We start from the raw sequence: 21,284 nt of genomic DNA, 5'->3' as shown, positions 1-21,284 counted from the left end.
AAAATCTTTTTTACATTGTAGGGCGTAACTAGCTAGGTGCTCAAATCACTACCCCTAAGTAGTAATAATGATTCTTGCCTAAGGAAACACTGCTAATATTTCACACCTGTGGTCCTCAGACAGAAGCAATGTATCATGAATCTTGAAACCTTGATTTTAATCCATCCTCGTGAAATTAGGAAAAGTCGAACAGAGCTTGAGGCCTTGCAAACCCCAAACAGAACCTGAGGGTGAAATTAATTTCTCATCTTTACTTGAATTATTATGAAACCATCACAGGCTAAAACAGCCCATAGCTGTGTAGTGCAATAGCTACTCGTTCACAAGTCAGGTAACTCGTGCTGAAATCTAGCTGGCAGCCTGTCAGCAAAGATATCTCTTCAGGAACAGCCCAAGCGCTCCAATGTGACGAGCACTTAGGGAATGGCCTAGAGATGCTAGAGTGTGATGCAAGGATAATCATAGGAATGTCAGTCCTGCCGTTTAGCTACTAGACTATAAAATGCTTTTAAATATGAGTTTTCCATTTACAGCATATATAGGAAGCTGTTAAACCAGTGGTTCATAACCTGGTGAACCTAAACATTGGAAAAAAATGTGTCTGGTATCGTATTTTCTTTTTCCATGCAAGCCATTTTTTAAGGATCCATCACACAACCTTCAATATCTTGCTAGTTCTGCTAGCTTTTACCAAATTAATAAGTAAATGGATGGTTGAAATAGCATGGAGTTTGAGAGGAACCTTTGAAATTTGCAAGATATATGAAATGGTTGCTACTTACTTTATAAGACCTGTACATGGGGAAAAAATAAAAAATAAATATATATATATAACCACAAATTAAGAATTTGCTTCTACAACATAATTATTTGTGGTTAAATCATGATAAGTTAATAATTTATTTTGGTTAAATCATGATAAGTTGTACTAATTCATTGCCTTGTTGTGGCCACATTGTCCTAATTAGTTCCACTGTTTTAGTTAAATCACACATTTAGTAAACTGTGGTCGTGTTTCACTAATTTGTTCCATCATTTTAGTGAATTGTGGCCACGTTTCACTAATTAATTATCTTATTTTCAGTGAATTTAACCACATTTAACTTATTTGTTCCCTTGTTTTAGTAAATCATGGCCGAGTTTCACTCATTTGTTCCTTTGTTTTAGTAAATCGTGGTCACGTGTTACTAATTCGTTCCATCGTTTTAGTAATCATCACAATTAACTAGGACTGCAAGATAAATTGAAGTGAAATCGCAATCGCGATAAGACAGAAGCTGTGATTGTCATGCATATATTTCAGTGAAACACAGGCCGTTTCTCAATATGCATTCTTCAGCGATCTTGCGTCCTTGTGTTCTCGTTCTACGCCATCATCAACCGTCAAAGCTTAGTTCCAATTCTCAAGAACGCAAGAACGGAGGACGAATGAAAGTTGCTGGATGTGTTCTTGATATCGAGGATGTAACGAGTGCAGACTTGAGAGAATCGAGCCGTTAGAAATCCAAGAAGACGCTGCGGGCGGCCGGTGTACGGAAGCCTGTAAGCTTTAAACTCACTCTCGCAAATACTTGACGGCTCTTGAAGTTGAAAGTAAACATTTATCATTTTGTTTTGCTTAATTTTGAGAAAGTCTGCATTTTTATTGGCATATAAAAATTAATCTTAACATAGTCATAGTTAAACATATAACACTGTAAAATAAAACAATAAACAATTATATGAAAATAATATCTTAGTATGAAATGTTTTAAGTTATGACATTTGTTTGTAATGTTATATTATATTTATTGTTCATTGGCCGCTGCTTATGCTGAGACTATGCAGTCAGTTAAGCACGAACGCAGTACATCTCGGTTCTCATAAGAGTGCGTTCTGTGTCCTTGCGTCCTTTCGAGTTCATTCTTTCATGGAAGCTTGGCAAGACCGATCTCCACGAGAAGACAAGTCCGTTCTCTGCATTCTTGGAATTGAGAAACAGCCACGGTTCTGTGATCAGTAGTAAATCTCCATCCAAAGGCCAGAGGCACTCTCGCGCATAAAGTCCAAATACGCCCCGCAGAAGAAATCCAAGAGATCCTTATATGTAGCTGAATAAACAGAATATTTAACTGCTTTCATTGATTCAGAATGACTAATAAACACAGGACCACAACAATATATAATTTATAGTTTTTATAGTTCTTATACTTTTCATAATAATAAAGTATATAATAATGCAATGCTAATCTACTTAGCCTTTATGGCTGCTTAGAATGCTATGATATATGTTACGTGCCTTATTCTATTTAAGAAGCCACATCATCTCACAGAAGGATTTATTTCAAACACTCGACTGACGTTAATAAATGAGTTTGGAGTAAAAACATGTATTAAACGTGTTTTTTTCATGTGCTTCCAGATGGAGCAGCATTTACTACACAGAGCCGTAGTTCAATGAGAAGCTACGCAAACAGCTGTCATTATCGCAGAACAATATCTTCGATTTCATTATCGCATGATTAGATCATCTTTGATAATGAACGCGATATTGCGCAGCTTGTCAGTGAGCTACGGCTCTGTGTAGTAAATCCTGCTCCATCTGAAAGCACGTGATAGAGATTTACTACTGATTACAGAACCGGCTTTACTGACAAAATGCGCGTAACAATCACATTCGATTAATTGTGCAGCCCTACAATTAACCAATTAATTCACTTGTTTTAGTAAATCGAGGTCAAGTTTCATTAATTTGTTCCTTTGATTTAGTAAATCGCCACAATTAATCAATTTGTTTCCCTGTTTTAGTAAATTGTGGCCAAGTTTCACCAATTCATTCCCTTGTTTTATTCAACCTGGTCTCATAAAAATACGTACCTCTGCGCACTTTTTGTGCGACACTGTTTTACGTACTTTGCTGCACGTTTCGCCGCAGTTTCAAATAGAAATGTCCACTGCGTGGCGCTAAAACACAGGTTCAATATGTGAACCCTGGTACTTTTTTATTACGTAGACATTGGTACATATTACTGTTTTTTTTATTACGTTGCTTCAGATACGTATTGCGGCGGTTCAGAATTCAAATATCCGTGCACTGTCGCTAAAGGTTAATGCTCTATCGTGTTGGAAATATGCCCTACACCAAATCCAGCCCTAAACCTACCCGATAGTGTTAACAAATGCAAAACTGATATAAAAACGTATTAGCTGATGCAACTGTGCCATTTGAACTTCCTTTTACGTAGATTTGAACTGCTTTGGCGAACCGTAGTTACACTGGATTCGAACCGGTGCTTCTCGTCTCCTAAGTCCGTCTCCGTACTCCGTGAGCTACCAAACAAAATTGTCATCTATGAAAACCCATAGATATGAAGCTGGATGTGTGCGATGCTAATGTTCAAAAGTTTTCAAATCTCCCAGCATATTAATATTGTTTTGAAGTCATAGCATGATATTCTTCAAGTAATTGTGCGAAAATTACGCTTCATGAATCGCAACTCTGTAAATTTGTGTGAAAATGTTCATTTATTTTGGAAACTGCAGTGATTTGTACTTATTGGTACGTATTTCAAAATAAAAATACGTTCAAAAGTGCACCAGGTACATAAATGCCATGAGACCAGGTAGGTTTTATTCGGTTGTGGCCATGTTTCACTAATTTGCTTCATCATTTAAATTAATTCCCTCATTTTAATAAATTGTGGTCACGTTGCACTAATTTGTTCCATAATTTTAGTAAATTGTGGCCAAGTTTACATAAAATATGTTTCACTAATTTTATTCATAATTTTAGTAAATTTACTAAAACAAGGAAACAAATGATTTAGCCATGATTTATAAAAACAAGGGAACAAATTAGTGAAACGTGGACACAATTTCCTGAAACAAGGGAACAAATTAGTGAAATGTGGCCACAATTTACTAAATCAAGGGAACAAATTAGTTTCACTCATTTGTTCCTTTGTTATAGTAAATCATGGTCAAGTTTCACTAATTTGTTCCATCGTTTTAGTAAATCGTCACAATTAACCTATTCGTTCCCTTGTTTTAATAAATCGTGGTCAAGTTTCACTAATTCATTCCCTTGTATTAGTAAATCATTACAATTAACCAATTTCTTCCCTTGTTTTAATACATTCGTGATCATGTTTCTCTAATCCATTTTCTCGTTTCAGTTAATTGTGGCCATGTTTCTTTCATTTGTTCTGTAATTTTTGTAAATCGCTGTTAATTTGTGGACATGTTTTAGTTAAAACGAGCCATGATTTAAATAAAACGAAGGAACTAATTATTCCAACGTGGCCGCAATTTACTTAGTCATGGTAACAATTTCTGAATATGATTGTCAGGTTAGCATTTGTATTATTATCATCAGATCAAACTTCCGATGAATCATTGAATCGTGACTCACCACTCTAAATTCACCTCACAAAACATACTTCTCAAACATCAAAGTTTCTCCACCTGCTGTAACTCGGACGTTAGCATATGAGCTAGCAGGAATCTGACATTCCTGGCCCAGTCTGGAATTGGATCAAACTGTGCACAAAGCGGTTCCTCTCTGCCTTATCATGTGGCATTTCAGTCTCTTGGTTTAGTTTTAATTTGGCCATTAGACTCACAGCTGGTGCCCAGGCCTCTGCTATGACCTCCGACTGGGTTTGTTTGTTTGGGTGCTTATTGTGTTATGTAGTAGATGGCTCTCTAACAGTAGGGGGCCTGGAATTGTCACTCCAGGATTTCTGATTATGACCCTAAACTCACAATGACACCACCATTAAAAGAGTGAGACTGAAAGGATTGGGTCCATTGGCGATTATGCTTGCTTTGATAGGAACACTTACCTAGCAATACTCATATTGACTTTTTTTCCACCCAAAATGGTGTGGATTTTGTGATTCTTTAACAACCTCATCATGAGGGTACTTGACAAGTGTATTTTTGCTTCCTGTGTTGCACAATTACATACATTGAAGCAGGAAATTTGGGTGGGACTTCTTGATTGGCTCCTCTGCTTTTTTGAAAAGCCAATAGCCTTTAGTTTACATCACAGCTATGTGCTATTGCTAGTCAGAAAGACATGATGTGATGTTAGGGGGAAGGACGTTCTCCTAAAGATGTAATTTGAGTGAACAAAAACCTGGACACGCCTATGAGTGCATGATGACATCATCAGTAAGACAATTTAAATTAACACACACACACAAAGCTTGTTCGAAGCTGTAAATAGCACAAATAAATAGTTCATACAAGAAAATATTATTTTAGTCTTTCTACTTTCAAGTTTAATTCAATGTTTTACTTATGGAAGCCTGTTTCCGTATGGAATTAAGTGAAAAAAAAGAAAGTGATGTTTAATTAAGATGTTAAAATAATAATAAGAAGAAATAAGTTCTAGAAATAAATAAATAAGTTTAATAATAATTTAAAAGTTATTTGTGACTTTATAGTTTATATAACACAATTCAGACTTTTGCTGGAATTCTGCATATATATATATAAAAGCTCAGAATCATGAGATATGTAAAAACTTTGAGATAAAGTCAGTATTTGTTTTTGATCTGTAGCACAAAACCATAAATGTGTCTTGAACATTGGGTGCTTTCTTTCTTTCTTTCTTTCTCTCTGTCTGTCATAAAGAAACATAAATGTGAAGGAAATTCTAGGTATAATTCTAGTTGGGAAATAATAATTTTGAACTATCAAATAACATTTAAAAATATGCACACATGCACTTTTAATTGTATGCCTAATGTGTCAAAAACGCAAAATGTTTTGTCTTGTCACATTCAGAACTACATGATTCATATTTTCAACTCGAAGTCACCAAATTTGAGGTGAAAAAAAAAAAAAAAGTTGAGTAGTATATAAATGGGCTAGTTACTAATATATTTTTTTAAAGTAATTATTATTATTATTATTTTACATTTACTAGCACTTTCTGAATAAAAGTTGTTTCAAAGTAAATCCTACACAATTTATTTCAGTATATCTGCTAAACAGTGATACTGTTAACTTTTAGAACTACACTTGCATAACAGCTAAAAATGGCATGAACTGAAAAGCCACAGAATTAAAATAGATTTTTATGGGGTCTTTAACCACAAGAGGTCAACAACATTTATGCCACAATGAGAGATATGGGACTGTGTTATTTTCTGACCCAGTTATATTGTATTATATAAATTAAATCTACTGCAGGGCTGTTTAGTGTTAAATCTCAGGGTGATATATTTTCAGCTGAAACTGAATAATTAAGAGAGTTGAGGTTTCAATAATTCATGTCGAAAACCAGTTTTGCTTTAAATCAGATGAGCAGTGATAAACAAGTATTAGTTATGAAGATAAATAAACATAAAAACTAAATTATGCTTTTGACATCAATTCACCACAAGCTTCATTTTAGTATGTTTATATATTACACACAACATAAGAAAGTAAATCACAATTCAGCATGCAAACAATTTATTTTTATATATTTATTATTATTATTATAATATTCTGAACGTTATATAAATGTATAACAATGGGAGATTGTATACATTCAGAAATCCTTCTAATATGCTGATTTCCTTCTCAAGAAACATTTCAAGAGACAGCATTTATTTAAAATAGAAATGTTATTGTAACAATGCAAAAGTTACATTTTTGATCAATTTAATGCATCCTTGCTGAAAAAATTGCAAATTAATAATACATTTAAGTAAATTCATTTTTTTTACTAACTAACTAAATAAATAAATAAAAACCATACTGACCCCAATTTTTTAAATGGTAGTATATTTAGTACGTTCAGGTCTAATTTTATTTTATTTTATTATTATTATTATTATCATTATCATTATTATTTTTTTATTTTTTTTATTTTTTTTAAGCACAGGCTGCAATAAAATTAAAATTTAAAAAAATAATATTAATAAAATAAAATAAAATACAAGTTTAAATGGATTCACCAAGTTAAGTGATTTAGGATTCATTACAGAAGTTTAATACTTAGAACAAACCCTAATCAAAATGTGTGAGGAATATCAATATGCCGGTGCTTTCCAAGTACTAATAAAAAAGTGATCAAATAAAGTAGAAATGTAGATTGCAGCATTGAAGTGTTTGGTTAAATGGCCTGTTTCTGAATATAACAATAAAATAATGGAAGCATTCAACATTTCATCTACAGTTGGTTGAATCGGTACTGAGCAGAACATTTTAGCTTTGAAAAAAGTATTTCTTTCATACTTGTTTTCATAGTTACTGTGTATATTGATATATTGATTTTTTTTTTTTTCTTTCTTTCTTTCTTTTGTGAATGACACCATTCAAATGATTTGGTAAGCAAGCAGTTGTCCGAGAAAACAGAAGCTTATTTCCTTATTTTTCCTGTTTGTCTGACAAAAAACGCCACTGAAATTATGCAAGCATGATGCTCATCTAAATTATTATCTGTTTTCTCACCACCTCCCCCAATGACTTGTTTTAGCAGAATCGATCTGAAGTTTTCAGCCCCCATCTGTCTGGAGCTCACTACAGAGACGGAGACAAATTGCGAGTGCATTAGCTGCTTGTGCTCCGCAACAACGTTATATCAGCCGCTCGGAGACACTCGAAGCGGAGTGACAGCTTAGAGTGTGATCCTTGTTGATTTGGAGATCAGTTCGGTTTGCCTTTTCCCCCAACAGGCTCTGAGCAACGTTTAACCTCGGACCGTCCATAAATTCACAGCAAGAGGCGAAGATCCAGCGTGGCACTCGAGACTCTGGCACTTAATTTGAAGCGTCGTCAGCGCTAGCAATTGTCACCTGAGGTTTCTCGCATGGCTTGATGCCACAAGTTAGGATTTCTGGCTGGAACGGTTCTTCTTGAGGCGTTGGGATGTCTAAAAACTTGTGTAATGTTTCATAAAGCGGTTTAGGATGGGTGTGGGAAAGCTTCTCATTTGCTTGCGCGGTTCCCATGACGATGGATTGGCCGTGGGTTGCGGAGTCAGAAGGAAATGGCGTAGGCCTGCCTGAATTAATCTTCCGTGGCGATGCCTGTTGAAAAGCTGGAAAGACACATGCGACTGCCTACATGTGCTTTAAAGGAACGCATGCTGGTCTTCAGTCTTTTCGGTTTAAATGTGTGCCCTAGGGAGGAATATATATTATATATATATATATATATATATATATATATATATATATATACAGTCATGGCCAAAAATATCGGCACACTTGGTAAATATGTTCAAAGAAGGCTGTGACAATTAATCTGCATTGTTAATGCTTTTGATCTTTTATTTAAAAAAAAATCAAACCTTTCATTAGATAATAAGAATTTAAAATGGGGGCAAATATCATTATGAAATAAATGTTTTTCTCAAATACACATTGGTCACAATTACTGGCACCACTAGAAATTCTTGAGTAAAATATCTCTGAAGTATATTCCCATTCATATTCATAATTTTGAGCACTGCAGGGTGATTATGAACATAAAATTATCCAGCCGTGGCTTCCAGTTTCACAGAAATATAAATAGGATGGAAAACAAAGCCCAAATTCCCTTAATCATCCATCACAATGAGAAAAACCAAAGAATATATTTCTGATGTGCAGCAAAAGATAATTGAGCTTCACAAATTAGTGAAGTGGCTTTAAGAAAAGAGCTAGAGCAGTGAAAATTCCCATTTCCACCATAGGGGCAATAGTTAAGAATTTCCAATCAACATAAAATGTTAGGAAACTGCCTGGAAGAGGATGTGTGTCTATATCATCCTAATGCACGGCGAGGAGGAGAATTTGAGTGACCAGAGACTCTCCAAGTACCACAGCTGGAGAATTGACCTATTGGTAAGCCCCGCCCCCCTTAGTTACTGTTGCTTCCTTGGACAAACAAACAGTTGCTCACTGTCTTTCAATGACAGCTACAGTGTGAAAACCTTGTCCAACGATGTTTTTGCACAATTTTTGGACACAGAAGGCCACCAAATGGGAATTAAATATTCCGTGGAGGGATTTATAAAATATTTAAAAATAAATACAGTGGGTAACTCGAAGCGAGGGTTTACAGATCACAATGCGAGCGGGAGAAGTCTCATATTATGGTCGGTCATCACGATCGCGGATGACAACATTCAGGATCAACACTGTTCATGTATCGCAGGGAACGATTAAATTAATGCACATTAAATCAGTTTAATATGGAGAGGCACTGAAATGTAGACCTTCGTTTATGTGTTTTTGACCTACACTGTACAAGACACGAGAACAATCCGCTATTTAGGTTTGTACGTTATGGACTCAGTAACTTTAACGTTAGCTAGTTTTAGCCAGAGATACCTTGCTAAAGCACAAGATAACATTAACGTTCTGCTTGAGCAGATGAAAATTGTAACTTAATGAGTGTGTGTCAACCAGAAAATGAACGTTTTTGTCTTCATTTGTATTGGGGTGAATACTTAGGGACATTTTGCTCTGTTTTGTTTGGATTCAGAAATGTAATAAAATAAATTATATCGCCCATCCTCTCAGGATACCTGGAATCAGTGTTACAAGTACCCCAGGCACATCGTTTTTCCATTTTTGAAGCATAAACCCCATAAAACCGATGCGAGCTTCGGATCTTCCAATGTTTCTCTATAGCGCTGAAACCTAAGAAACCTGAGTTCCACTCCCTGTGCAACTGATACTCGACTGCCATTGGCTAGTCTGTGTTCGAGAGGAGGGGCTTAACGATAGGTCAATTGCAGAAAATAGTTGAGTCTTGGGGTCAGAAAACCTTAAAAAAAATAGTCAAACAGCACCTACATCACCACATGTTGTTTGGGAGGGTTTCAAGAAAAATGATCCTCGCTCATCCAAAAACAAACTCCAGCATATTCAGTTATCATACACGACTGGAACTTCAAATGGGACTGGGTTCTAAGGTCAGATGAAACCAAAAAAAGAGCTTTTTAGCAGCAAACACTCAAGATGGGTTTGGTGAACACAGGGATAAAAAGTACCCCATGTGTACAATGAAATATACCGCTGTATTTTTGATGTTGTGGGCCTATATTTTTGCTGGAAGTCCTGGACATCTTGTTTAGACACATGGCATCATGGATTCTATCAAACACCAACAGATAAAAAAATCAATACGTGACTGACTCTGTTAGAAATCTTATAATGGGCCATGTTTGGATCTTCCAACCGTACAATAATCCAAACACAAACCTCAAAAAGAACACAAAAATGGCTCACTGAGCACAAGACCAAGCTTCTGCTGGCCATTCCAGTCCTCTGACCTGAACCCTGTAGAAAATGAGTGGTGAACTAAAGAGGGTCTGGAGTGATTCTGCATGAAGGAATGGTCTCTGATCTCTTGTTAAGTGTTCTCTAACCTCATCAGGCATTATAGGACAACATTCTGAGCTGTTAAACTGGCAAATGGAGGTTTCAAAAAGTATTGAATAAAAAGGTGCCGTTAATTGTGGCCAATGTGTATTAGAGAAAAACATTTATTTCATCCTATTTTAAATTCTTATTACCCAATGAAAGGTTAGATTTTTGTGATTTTTTTAAAATAAAAGATCAAAATGATTAACAATACAGATTAATTTTCACAGCCTTCTTTGATCATATTTACCAAGGGTGCCCATATTTTTGGCCATGACTGTATGTATATGTATATATATATTTCCTACATAGATGTGCTACTTTGTGTCACGATTGATCTACAGTCTCTCTCTTCTCATAAATTATCGATATTTACACTTAACATTTTGATCACCTTGTTGGGTTTTTTTTGCACATTTTCCTTCATAAGTAAATGTCCTTTACACACACACACATTTTGTTTGCAGAAATTGTTAATCAATGGCTGATTTTTACATAATACATCCTCCACAACACTAGGTGTCAGTGTATATATAATCAAAAACTAATTTCTGCAATTAACATAATAGTTATGTTTCGTATTGTTCTGTAACAGTTAAGGCCTATTAAATGTCTAAAATGATGCCACAGATCCTACTGTAATATTCAATGGCTATATGTACTCATTTTATTCGCTAAAATTGATTTAAAAAATCTCGCCTTTATTCAGAGAGTATTTAAACTACATGTTAGGTGCGATTAATCATGATTAATTACAGAAAAATGTGTGAACATTTATTTATTTATTTATTACTACACATTAATTATATTATATAATAGTAGTAGTAGTAGTAGTAATAGTACGTATGTGCAATTGTAAGATTTTTTGTAAGATTTTTGAATGCTTTTTAAAGATTTTTAAGCAAAATGTCCTATACTTACAAAAGTTGCATTTGTTTAATTAAAAATAGAAAAAAAGCAAATTTGTGAAATGTTTTATTTTGTATTTTTCACATATTTTAACGTTTTATGGATTTTCAGCATCGTTACTACAGTCTTCAGAAATCATTTTGACGCTGATTTGATACAAAAACCGTGACATTTCTGCTGTATTATTTGATAAATGTGGCCTTTATTTAAAATACAATTTTCACACTTATTGTCACTCTGTATATAAATGTTTTTTTATGGTTTTATTTTTATGTAATGGACAGACCCTATATATATATATATATATATATATATATATATATATTATGCACATACGTTTACATATATTACTGGGTCTCTCCATATAAATACATTAGGAAGATAAATAATGAATGTGATGCTACACTTTAATGGAAGATTGTAAACTGTCCCCCAAATCATTTTTTCATGTCTAGTGCTTTATTGAATGACTTCATGTCAAATCTAATCTTGCCTATGGCTTTTGCCTAATGTAAAGTGAGGTCAAAAGTCTTATTTTAGATATATTGTTAATAGTCATAAAAAAAGTGACATTATTAGATAGCAAGGACAGTTCCTGAATCCCACCATGGAGGAGGTTCATGGGCTGCCTGCTAATTTCTCAGCAAACAGAGCAGCTGCTGAACGCTTTAAACAAAAGGTGAAGCTCTGAGCTTTGTCCTCCAGACACAGAGAAAATGACACAGACAGGCCTTTGGGAGTTTCTTGTGTACACGGCTTGTGTACAAATAAGTTGCAATTAGCAGAATTTATGAGCGAGCACGCGAACCTGCTGAGGATCCGTTTCTGAGCTGACTACGCCTGTGGAGTGATGTGTAGAGCACATTTGGTCGAGGTCATCTGACAAATAAACTGAAAACATGCATCAATCAACCTAAGGAATAATTTTGCTGTTAAGGCCACAGAACATAAACTGCATAAAGTTTTTGAGCTTGGGTCAGTATGTTGTAGATTATGAAAGAAAGCTGTGGTTTATTCATAAAACATGAGCAGAACAAATTTTATTGTAATTTGTCCGTAAAATCATTTACGATGCAAAGTTTTATGTTAGAATGGTTTTATGAACTACTTGCAATTCGATCTGCTTGGCTTTCATTGGGGATTATCTAATATATTTTTTTTGTGTGTAAAAAATTGGACAGTTAACGCACAATTTATTTTCTGAATTTACACAGCCATATTTCTGCTTGTGTTTCATGAATGGTATATGTATGTTGTCATAGCCATGGCTTTAAAATTTCTGTACATATGTCGATGTGTTGAGCTATGGTGCTCACGCAGGCAACAAAGGTTTGAATCTGGTTTGCAACATTTCCTGATCATGTTCCACCTGACTCTTTTTTTTTATATGTATTTTGTAAACACAACGAATGTCTGATAAGTGTTTCTATTGTTATGCAACTATTTTTACATGGTTAACATATACATATATATTACGAACTTTAGTTTATTTAGTTTTATGAACTATTTATGAACACAGAAATGTATTCCTCTCATTGTTTTACTCATCTGGCTGATACAAACTATTCTTGGATACATTGTCAGAAAAATGTACACATTTGTCAAGCTCATTATGTTGTGGGAGCTGTAGCTTAGCGGTAGTGCTTATTTGTGGTACTCATGTGGGAAATGTGGGTTTGATCTGGCTTGCAACAGTTCATGGTTATATTCCCTCTCTCTCTTCTCATTCTTCTGTTCCTCTTTGAAAATTATTAATTTGGGTAATTATTTATTTATTTTTTTTAGTGTGAACTTTACTGCATTTATTAGTATTAAATGTTATTATTGCATTAAATTGGCACGCAAATCATTCAGAAAGACTTGTTTGCGCAATAATTTATGCTACATATATACACAGGCATTTGTTTTGCTCGTGTTCCATGAGAAAGGCTCACTATGTGCGAAGAGAGAAGAGCCACAGCCTAGCAGTTGCTGCACACTTGTAGTGCTTGTGTGGGAAAAGTGGGTTTGAATCTAGTTCGCAACTGGTTTACAATTACAGTACATTCCAGTTCTCTCTTTGCATATTTGGTCCTTGATGAAGTGAACAAATTACTGTATTATTTATTTGTAGAGCTTTATTTAATTGCTTTGCTCTAAATTGGCTCACTAATCATTAATAAAATCATTCTTATTTCAACTGAATTTTTGCTACCTATATATACAGACATTTGTTTTGCTCATGTGTCATGAAAGAGGTTCACTGTATGTACTGAGAGCCACAGTCTAGCAGTTTCTGCACCTGTTTATGGTGCTCATGTGGGAAAAGTGGGTTCGAGTCTGACTTGCAACTAGTTTTCGGTTACATTCCCCTTCTCTTTTCACACATTCAGTGCTCAAAGAGCTGAACAAACCACTGTATAACTCATTTTTAGAACCTTTTTACTGCATTCATTAGCAAAACTTTCCATTACATTAGCTCACAAATTGTTCACAAAGCATTTTTAAGTCAGTTGTTTGCTCAATAATTTCAGATAAATATATGCATGCATAGACATTTGTTTCGCTCAAGTTTCATGAAAGAGCCTGACTGTATGTACTGAGAGCCACAGCCTAACAGTTGCTGCACGTACTTGGTGCTCAAGAGGGAAAAGTGGGCTAGAATCTGGCTCGCAACAAGTTCATGGTTACATTCCCCTTCTCTCTTTGCACATTCAGTACTCAACGAACAAAACAAACATCTATGTAAATCATTTGTAGTACTGTTTTTGTTGTAAACTGAATGCAATTATAAATCTATTTTGCAACTAGTTCATAACATCAGTTCACATCAGTTGTTAACTCAAGAATTTCTGCAAAAATGCACATTCTCGTGGTGCACATGTGGGAAATTTGAGATTGAATCTGGCTTGCAAATGCTTATTTTCACCCTTTCCTTCCATTATTTTATTTACTGCCTCCACCTTCTCTCAAAACAAGTCTCAACAGACTTTTAATCAGGTTAGACACCATATTGAACTTAACATGGATGAAAACGAGACTGTGATGGATATACCTAACAGTTTTTACAGTGGTATGCCCTAAAGGTCCAAAAATCATGCTTGCAAAATTGCTTTGTGGAGTTCTTGTCTATTGAAAGTTATTTTTGGAAAGATATTTCATCAGCGAAACAATCGATATGTTGTTAAACAACAGTACAATCCACTGAACGCCCTGTACTTCTATCGTTCACAGCTTCGTTTTCATTCCTGTCAGAAATTATATATGGCACTACCCTAACTGAAGTCTATAGGCGCTTCAAAAAAGTGTGGCGGTGTAAGCGAGTTGCTTGTTCTACGTGCACTTTGAGTATACTGGGCAAATCTTGATTAAACTGATCACAGAAGAAGTGACTGACTTCACCACCAGACTCCAGCCCTCAAGATGCCAACTTGGGGCATGCAGCTTGGGAGCCACAGATAGGCTGAACGCTTGCTCCGACTCGAGAGTATGCAATGCCCAGGAGTGCATTAAAGACTTCAGCTGCATTTGTTGACTGGCTTAGGGCAGCTCTGCTGTAGCAGCTTAATGATAACACCTTATCTCTTTCTTAACACTTATTTTCTAGTGGGCAAGACAGACCCAGACTCACTTCCTTTGCAGTCTGCCGAGTGGAAGCAAACAAAGTTTAAATGAGCAATGACTATGTAAGGTTAGCTGATGCCTGTGGCAAAATTAAATGTTCTGCTGACCTTTGTCCTTGTAGCTACACTGTGGATGAAAGCCTCATTACACCACAAACCTATTTAGATGAGGCATGTTATTAGCCTTGATGGCAGACTACAAGGACAGACTCAAAAGACTCTTCAGGATCCGGATTGATAAATGTTATTGTTTGTCTGCTGATGGCGAACGGTCTGATTAAATGCTAAGCTGCCTCATGCAAAGAATGTCAAGTAAGGATGCTAATGATTTTGTAAGGGATGCAGAATTTTTCCCACATAAATGTGTTGCAGCCTGTTTGCACCAAGGCTGATCATGCAATAATAATAATGTCTCTAAAAAAAAAAAATTAATATGCTGTACCTGAGATTTAATTGCTTGGATAAAGTGGTTAAGCTAGTTACTAGTTACCTTCATCACATTAGAAAAAATAAATAAATTAATTACAAAAAAAAAAAAAAAATCCAGCTGAATCCAGCTAACAAGCAACATTCTCAGAACGTTTTCTAACATTTTTGGCAAGGTTCTCTCAAAGTTATGATCAAATGTTCTTTTCAGTAATGGGGGAAAAAAAAGAAAAGTTATTTCAGTGATGTTAATAGGATGTTTGTTCAAAGTTATCTGATCTTTAATTATGTTCTAAAAACAATAGCACAAAAAAACATGAATGTTGGTAATTGGTAAGTGTTGGTAATAGAGCAGTTCCTGGTAGTCACTGACCTTCACAGTACTTTTTGTTCATACTACGGAAGTCAGTGGCTACCGGCAACTGTTTGGTTAACAACATTCTTTTGTGTCTTCTTGTGTAAAAATGCACAAATGAGATCTCACAAATTCATAGAAATTAGCCACCAATTCATCAAACCATAAAATAGTTATTAATTGCCATGCAAATATGTTGGAAACACCAACAGACTTGGCACTGTATATTGTGTTTTTGGTAAATGTAGCTTGTTTTTTAGTAGTGTAGCAATAATCAAGACAAAGGAACATTGCTTTTCAGGCAGTGTTATGGATTATCTGATGCTATCGCTAATGGTGATACGTTTTCCTTTTCAGGATTTGATACCTACTTTACTTCACGCACACTAGAGAACAACAGAAGGAACGTCTGGTTCGCTGAGTTCTGGGAGGAGAACTTCAACTGCAAGCTCATGAGTTCTTCAAAGAAAGAAGACACTAGCAGAAAGTGCACAGGTAAAGGTTAACAGCTAAATTATACCTAAAAACACCTCATGCTATGACATGCAGGTTTTTTTTTTTTTTATTGTTTTTTTTTCTTTCTTGGGGGGGTTGATGATATTTGCTATCTTGATTGAAAACCTAGCTGAAAAGGCTGGTAACTGTACAGTCTTTTGATACATGGTAACTGGTCTAAGTTGATCTTTAGCGCTATTAGCGACAACAAATTAGCAATTAGCAGATAGCAGATACGGTGTTCAAAAAATGAAGCAACCAGCTTTAGCTACATTTTTCAGCAGGGAATTATAAACCTGCCAGTCTATATTAAGACACTTGCTGCAGTGATTGAAAAAGTATGAAAGTTACCACTGTTTCCCTAGGTTTTTTTTGGCTAAACCTGAAGAACCCTGTCAGGCTCATTGACTCCAGCTTATTAGCACTGCGTTTCTGAATACAAAGCACATTCTCCTCTGTAACAGAGCTCTCAATTACATAAGCTTCCCCTAGCTCATCATGGCTAGTTCAGGCTGACTGGTTCCCAATTCCCAGTCAGCTACAAGACAGAGTACACGTGAATCAAGATTGTCAACAAAAATTTGAGAATATTCATAACAGGATACCAGAAACATGCATGCTTATCTTTAATATTTTAGGTGTTGCTTTTGACGCAATAATCCAGGATTGAGTAGAACATTACAATTTAAGCAATGACATGCATAATTACTGAAGTACTGTTTCTAAGTCGTGAAATAATTTTGAAATTGTGTATGCCTGTATTTTGTCTTGTAGCCTGTGGTGAAGTCAATAAAAGCACAAAGGGTAAACACTCTAGAGTAATTAATGTAGGAATCAATACTATTGACTACGTGCTAACGAAATAAAAAGCATGACAAAGAAATTGTTACCCAGAATTGTTCTGTATTGCATAATCTTTCCCTTCACATTTCTTTGAGGAATATGATGCTTGTCCAGAGATATTTATTGATATTTGAACTAATTTAAACGGTGATAACTCAGTTCATTGACTAATGACATCCACAACTGTCACATAGAAAAACAGAGGACAGCGTGCAGCGATTGTTTTTGCTTCAGGATATATTTTACAATGATGACCCAGTGCCAAAACTCTTTATTGCGCAAAATTTAATTTAACTTGTTTGATTCTCTCAGCAGCTAATAATTCACTATATAAAACACCAAAGAGCAAGGTGGTCTAGCAGCTCTAATAAGCTTAACCAAAATAGTCTACCTGGTCAAAATGAGGTCCACTAGATGGTACTTGAGGTGTTCAGCTATTTAAGACCACAATGGACCAACACACATCAGGTAGAAACTATGTGACTGCCGCCTACACCTTATATTAAGTTGGTAGTAACATAGCACCAGCCTCAGACGGACTGCCGGCTCGCCCACAGATCGCCCACAGTCTGTTCGCAAACCGTCTGATGCACATTGCACAAAGATGGCAAGAACTGACTGAAAAACACTAGCCCAGCCTTGTTTTTTGTCTGAGGGTTAACATCATTTTGTGATTTTGATGAAGGGGAAAACCACAGAAAACAATTGTGATTGGGATAGTTTTGAGTAACAGTTGGGCAAGTTTTGTTTTGTAGATCTGGCAACCCTCGTACCAACTTATTCAAATATATTTCACCAACTAAATAGCATGTAAAAATGTGATAAATTCTGGTCTTTTTTTTTTTTTGGCCTTTCTCAGCCTTTCTTTGCTGAATGGCCAATGTTTGGCTAGAATAAGTTGAAATCCAAGTAGCAACATAACCATCTTTTTGCATTTCAGAGGTAGTCAGACAAATTACCATATGATAGCTTTTAAAAAATGGTGAAAATTTCTTGCATGTTACATCGGCATTCATACTGCAGCAAAATACAGTTGACAGTCCCATTTGTTAACACTAAATATGGTTGTATTCAGTGATTAAATATGGTTCCTAAATGCAACCATACACCAAATGCACATTTTAAGACAAATTATCTTTGTCTTGTTTTTCTATAAAACAAAAACATCTTTAAAACAAGATATTTTTACTTTAAAGTGACCTTTTGTAAGACAATTAAGGCCTGTTCACACAAAGGGTGATAACTATAATGATAAAGATGATATAGTTTTTAAAATTGTTGTAAAAATGTAAAAAATAACAGAGTCCACACCACAACTATATTGATAACACTGCACATAGCGGAACAATATTGTTGGACTCATTCTCAGATTTCTATTTTGTTTCCAACTGTTGACTGCTAAAAACTTTGACAGCCAATCAGAATTAATGCTTTAGCTTTAAAGAGCTCAAGCATTTAAAGACAAAACTGCGGTGCACGCTTATAATAATAATAATATAATGATAATAATAATAATAATGTTATCGGCTGTTGGTGTCGACATTAATATAGTTATCGTTATAGTTATCATTCTTGCTGTAAAAGTGCCTTTAGACTTTTTTTATGCAATAAATCTTTATTTAATTTACACTACATTTGTTTGTTTTATTTACAAAGTATTGTCTAGCACTACTATTTTTTTATGTACACTGACACCTAGTGGTGTGGATGGAGCATCGCTATTTTTTCTTTTTTTTTCTTTTCCATTTGTGATTCTGATAACTCACCCAGACAGAGATACAAGCTATAGTAATCCAAAAGTTGTAGATCCAGTTTTCCACTGGTTTATGGTCTCTGTGAGATGTGGCCGTTGAGAAATGTCATTTATTGAGTGTTCTGTCTGCTCTGTGAGTCTCTGGACAACGAGGTGAGATATTCAAGAACTGGAGGTGGCGGCAGTTTCTGTCGGCGACAGCTGGCAACGACAGTCTACATTGCCCGGAGACGCCGTCGGTGTGAGGGCCAATTTACAGACATCAAGGGCCCGAGTATGTGATGAGAGAGAAAGCACATGGTGTCGTCTCTGGAACAACAGTGTGCGCTGGGGGGCAAAGGAGAGGCAGGTCTGATGGATTACATGGGAGAGGCGAGAGAGGAGTTGGCTGTTGTCCAGGCTCACGATTGTACAGGAGAAGATGCAATTAAAGAGGGCTGGATTGGAAAGTCACTGTGAATTTGTAATCAATTTTTGCGTTTCTCTGACATGCTCCTACACGCAGGTCATTACGTGTGTGGCACGATCGCCAACATTAAAAAGACATAATGAGATTGTTAGCAGCACTATTTATAGTCTTAACTGTCAGTTTTTGCACACAGATGCACAGTATCACAATTAATCGCATCCAAAATGACATTTTTTATTTACATAATATGTGTGTGTACTGTATATATTTAGTATGTATATATAAATAAACACACAGCATATATTTTGAAAATATTTACATGCATTTACGTGACCCTGGACCACAAAACAGTCTTAAGTCGCTGGCGTATATTTGTAGCAATAGCCAAAAATACATTGTATGGGTCAAAATTATCGATTTTTCTTTTATGCCAAAAATCATTAGGATATTAAGTAAAGATCATGTTCCATGAAGATATTTTTTAAATTTCTTACCGTAAATGTATCAAAACTTAATTTTTGATTAGTAAAATGCATTGCTAAGAACTTAATTTGGACAACTTTAAAGGCGATTTTTTTTTGCACCCTCAGATTCCAGATTTTCAAATAGTTATATCTCAGCCAAATATTGTCCAATCCCAACAAACCATACATCAACGGAAAGCTTATTTATTGACACTTAAGACAAAAATTGACACTTAAGACTGGTTTTGTCATCCAGGGTCACATATTTATATTCATAAAATTTACATTATATATAAATATATTTAATATATAAATGTAACATATTTTTCTGAAATATATACATGCATGTGTGTGTATTTATATATACTTAATATCTATACACTGTAAAAAAAAAAAGAAAAAAAAAAAGAAGATGAGCCAATTTAAAATTAAGGCAACCAGCTTCAGCAGATTTTTGAGAAAAAAAAAAAAAACACAGAGAGAAGGAGAATGAACAGTGCCAAATTAAAGAAAATAACAAAACATAAGGTTCTAACTTAAAACTCTGCCCTCTGTCCTAACAGAAAACAAAACAAGGGAGAAAAAAAAAAAAAAAGAGTAGTCTTCGGCGTCACACGCCCTGACTTACCTACACTGTCCTAAAACAAAAGATACATAAAGTGTAACGAGCATGAACGTCTTAAATATCGAGCCTTCATTCGTGATTGGACATCACCGCTATGCAGATTCTGAAAAGCAGTCCAGCCAGCCAATGGCAAAACCTAAAGAAGAAAGACAGCAGCAAGTAGAGACAAAGAGGGAAAACATTAGCAAAACTACCAATTACAAAAAGGAGGGAGAAGCACAGAACGCTGTCACGTAACAATATAAATATATATATGTATTATGTTTAAAAACTTTTTCTGCAATACCCTTTAAGAAAAGCATGTATTGCTTTGCAGTTTTTCCCCATCCCTCTCTCTTTTGGAATGAAATTGGGAATATGTTTAAAGCCCTTATTCGGAGTGAAGAGCCAGAGTTCAGTGTCCTCAGGGCACTGGAGTGTTTGAATTTAGACTTGCAGTGGCACTTCATGAAAATGACAGCTTCTCAGTCCCCTCAAAAAAGAAAACATAAACGGAAAATTGCCGAACTCTGCCTGCAGAATTGCTATTATTATAGGAATTTTCAGTAGAAATGTTCAAAGAGAATTATACACTTGTGTTTTTGCAACCTTATACTAAATTCTCCTTATGGAACTGTGTAAAGCTCTGGATTATGTGTGTGAACCAGTGTTATGTTAGCATCATTGATATATATTTTGATCTTGAATTGGGTTTTACTTTTATATTTTGTATACTTGTATACTTTATATTATATTTAAGTAGTTTTCATAATTTTGTTTCATTTTTTTTGGTCATTTTTATTAGTTCATTATAGTTAGTGAGTTTGTCTGTATAGCTTTTATTAATTTTTATTTATTACATGTAATATATTTAGTTATTTTTGTATTTTTGTTGAACTAATACAACTTTTTTCAAGATTTTAGTTTTTGTTAGTTGTAAACTGCTTTGGAGTCAACATGAAACAATTTGCAACATGTTTTACTTTTGTAATGTGAAATACTTATTAACAAAAGGTTGTATATTCACTGAAAAGTTGTAAATTTAGCATTTACATTTGTCATTTTTGTATTATTCATATGCATACATATATAC

At 35.0% G+C, this 21,284-nt stretch overlaps 1 protein-coding gene across 4 annotated transcripts in view; it reads left to right on the top strand.

Moving 5' to 3' along the window:
* Positions 1-21,284, top strand: part of LOC131530056 (metabotropic glutamate receptor 7) — a 219,923-nt gene that overhangs the window by 99,363 nt on the left and 99,276 nt on the right. For all 4 annotated transcript variants that reach the window (XM_058760127.1, XM_058760126.1, XM_058760128.1 and 1 more), the window contains exon 5: positions 15,981-16,118. In XM_058760127.1, coding sequence (XP_058616110.1) covers positions 15,981-16,118 — 138 coding nt within the window. The remainder of the gene's footprint in view (positions 1-15,980; positions 16,119-21,284) is intronic.

The sequence above is a fragment of the Onychostoma macrolepis genome, chromosome 22 (assembly GCF_012432095.1).
Source record: "Onychostoma macrolepis isolate SWU-2019 chromosome 22, ASM1243209v1, whole genome shotgun sequence".
Lineage (NCBI taxonomy): Eukaryota > Metazoa > Chordata > Actinopteri > Cypriniformes > Cyprinidae > Onychostoma > Onychostoma macrolepis.
Note: the sequence above shows the minus strand (reverse complement) of the source record. Positions and strands in the feature narration are given on the sequence as shown.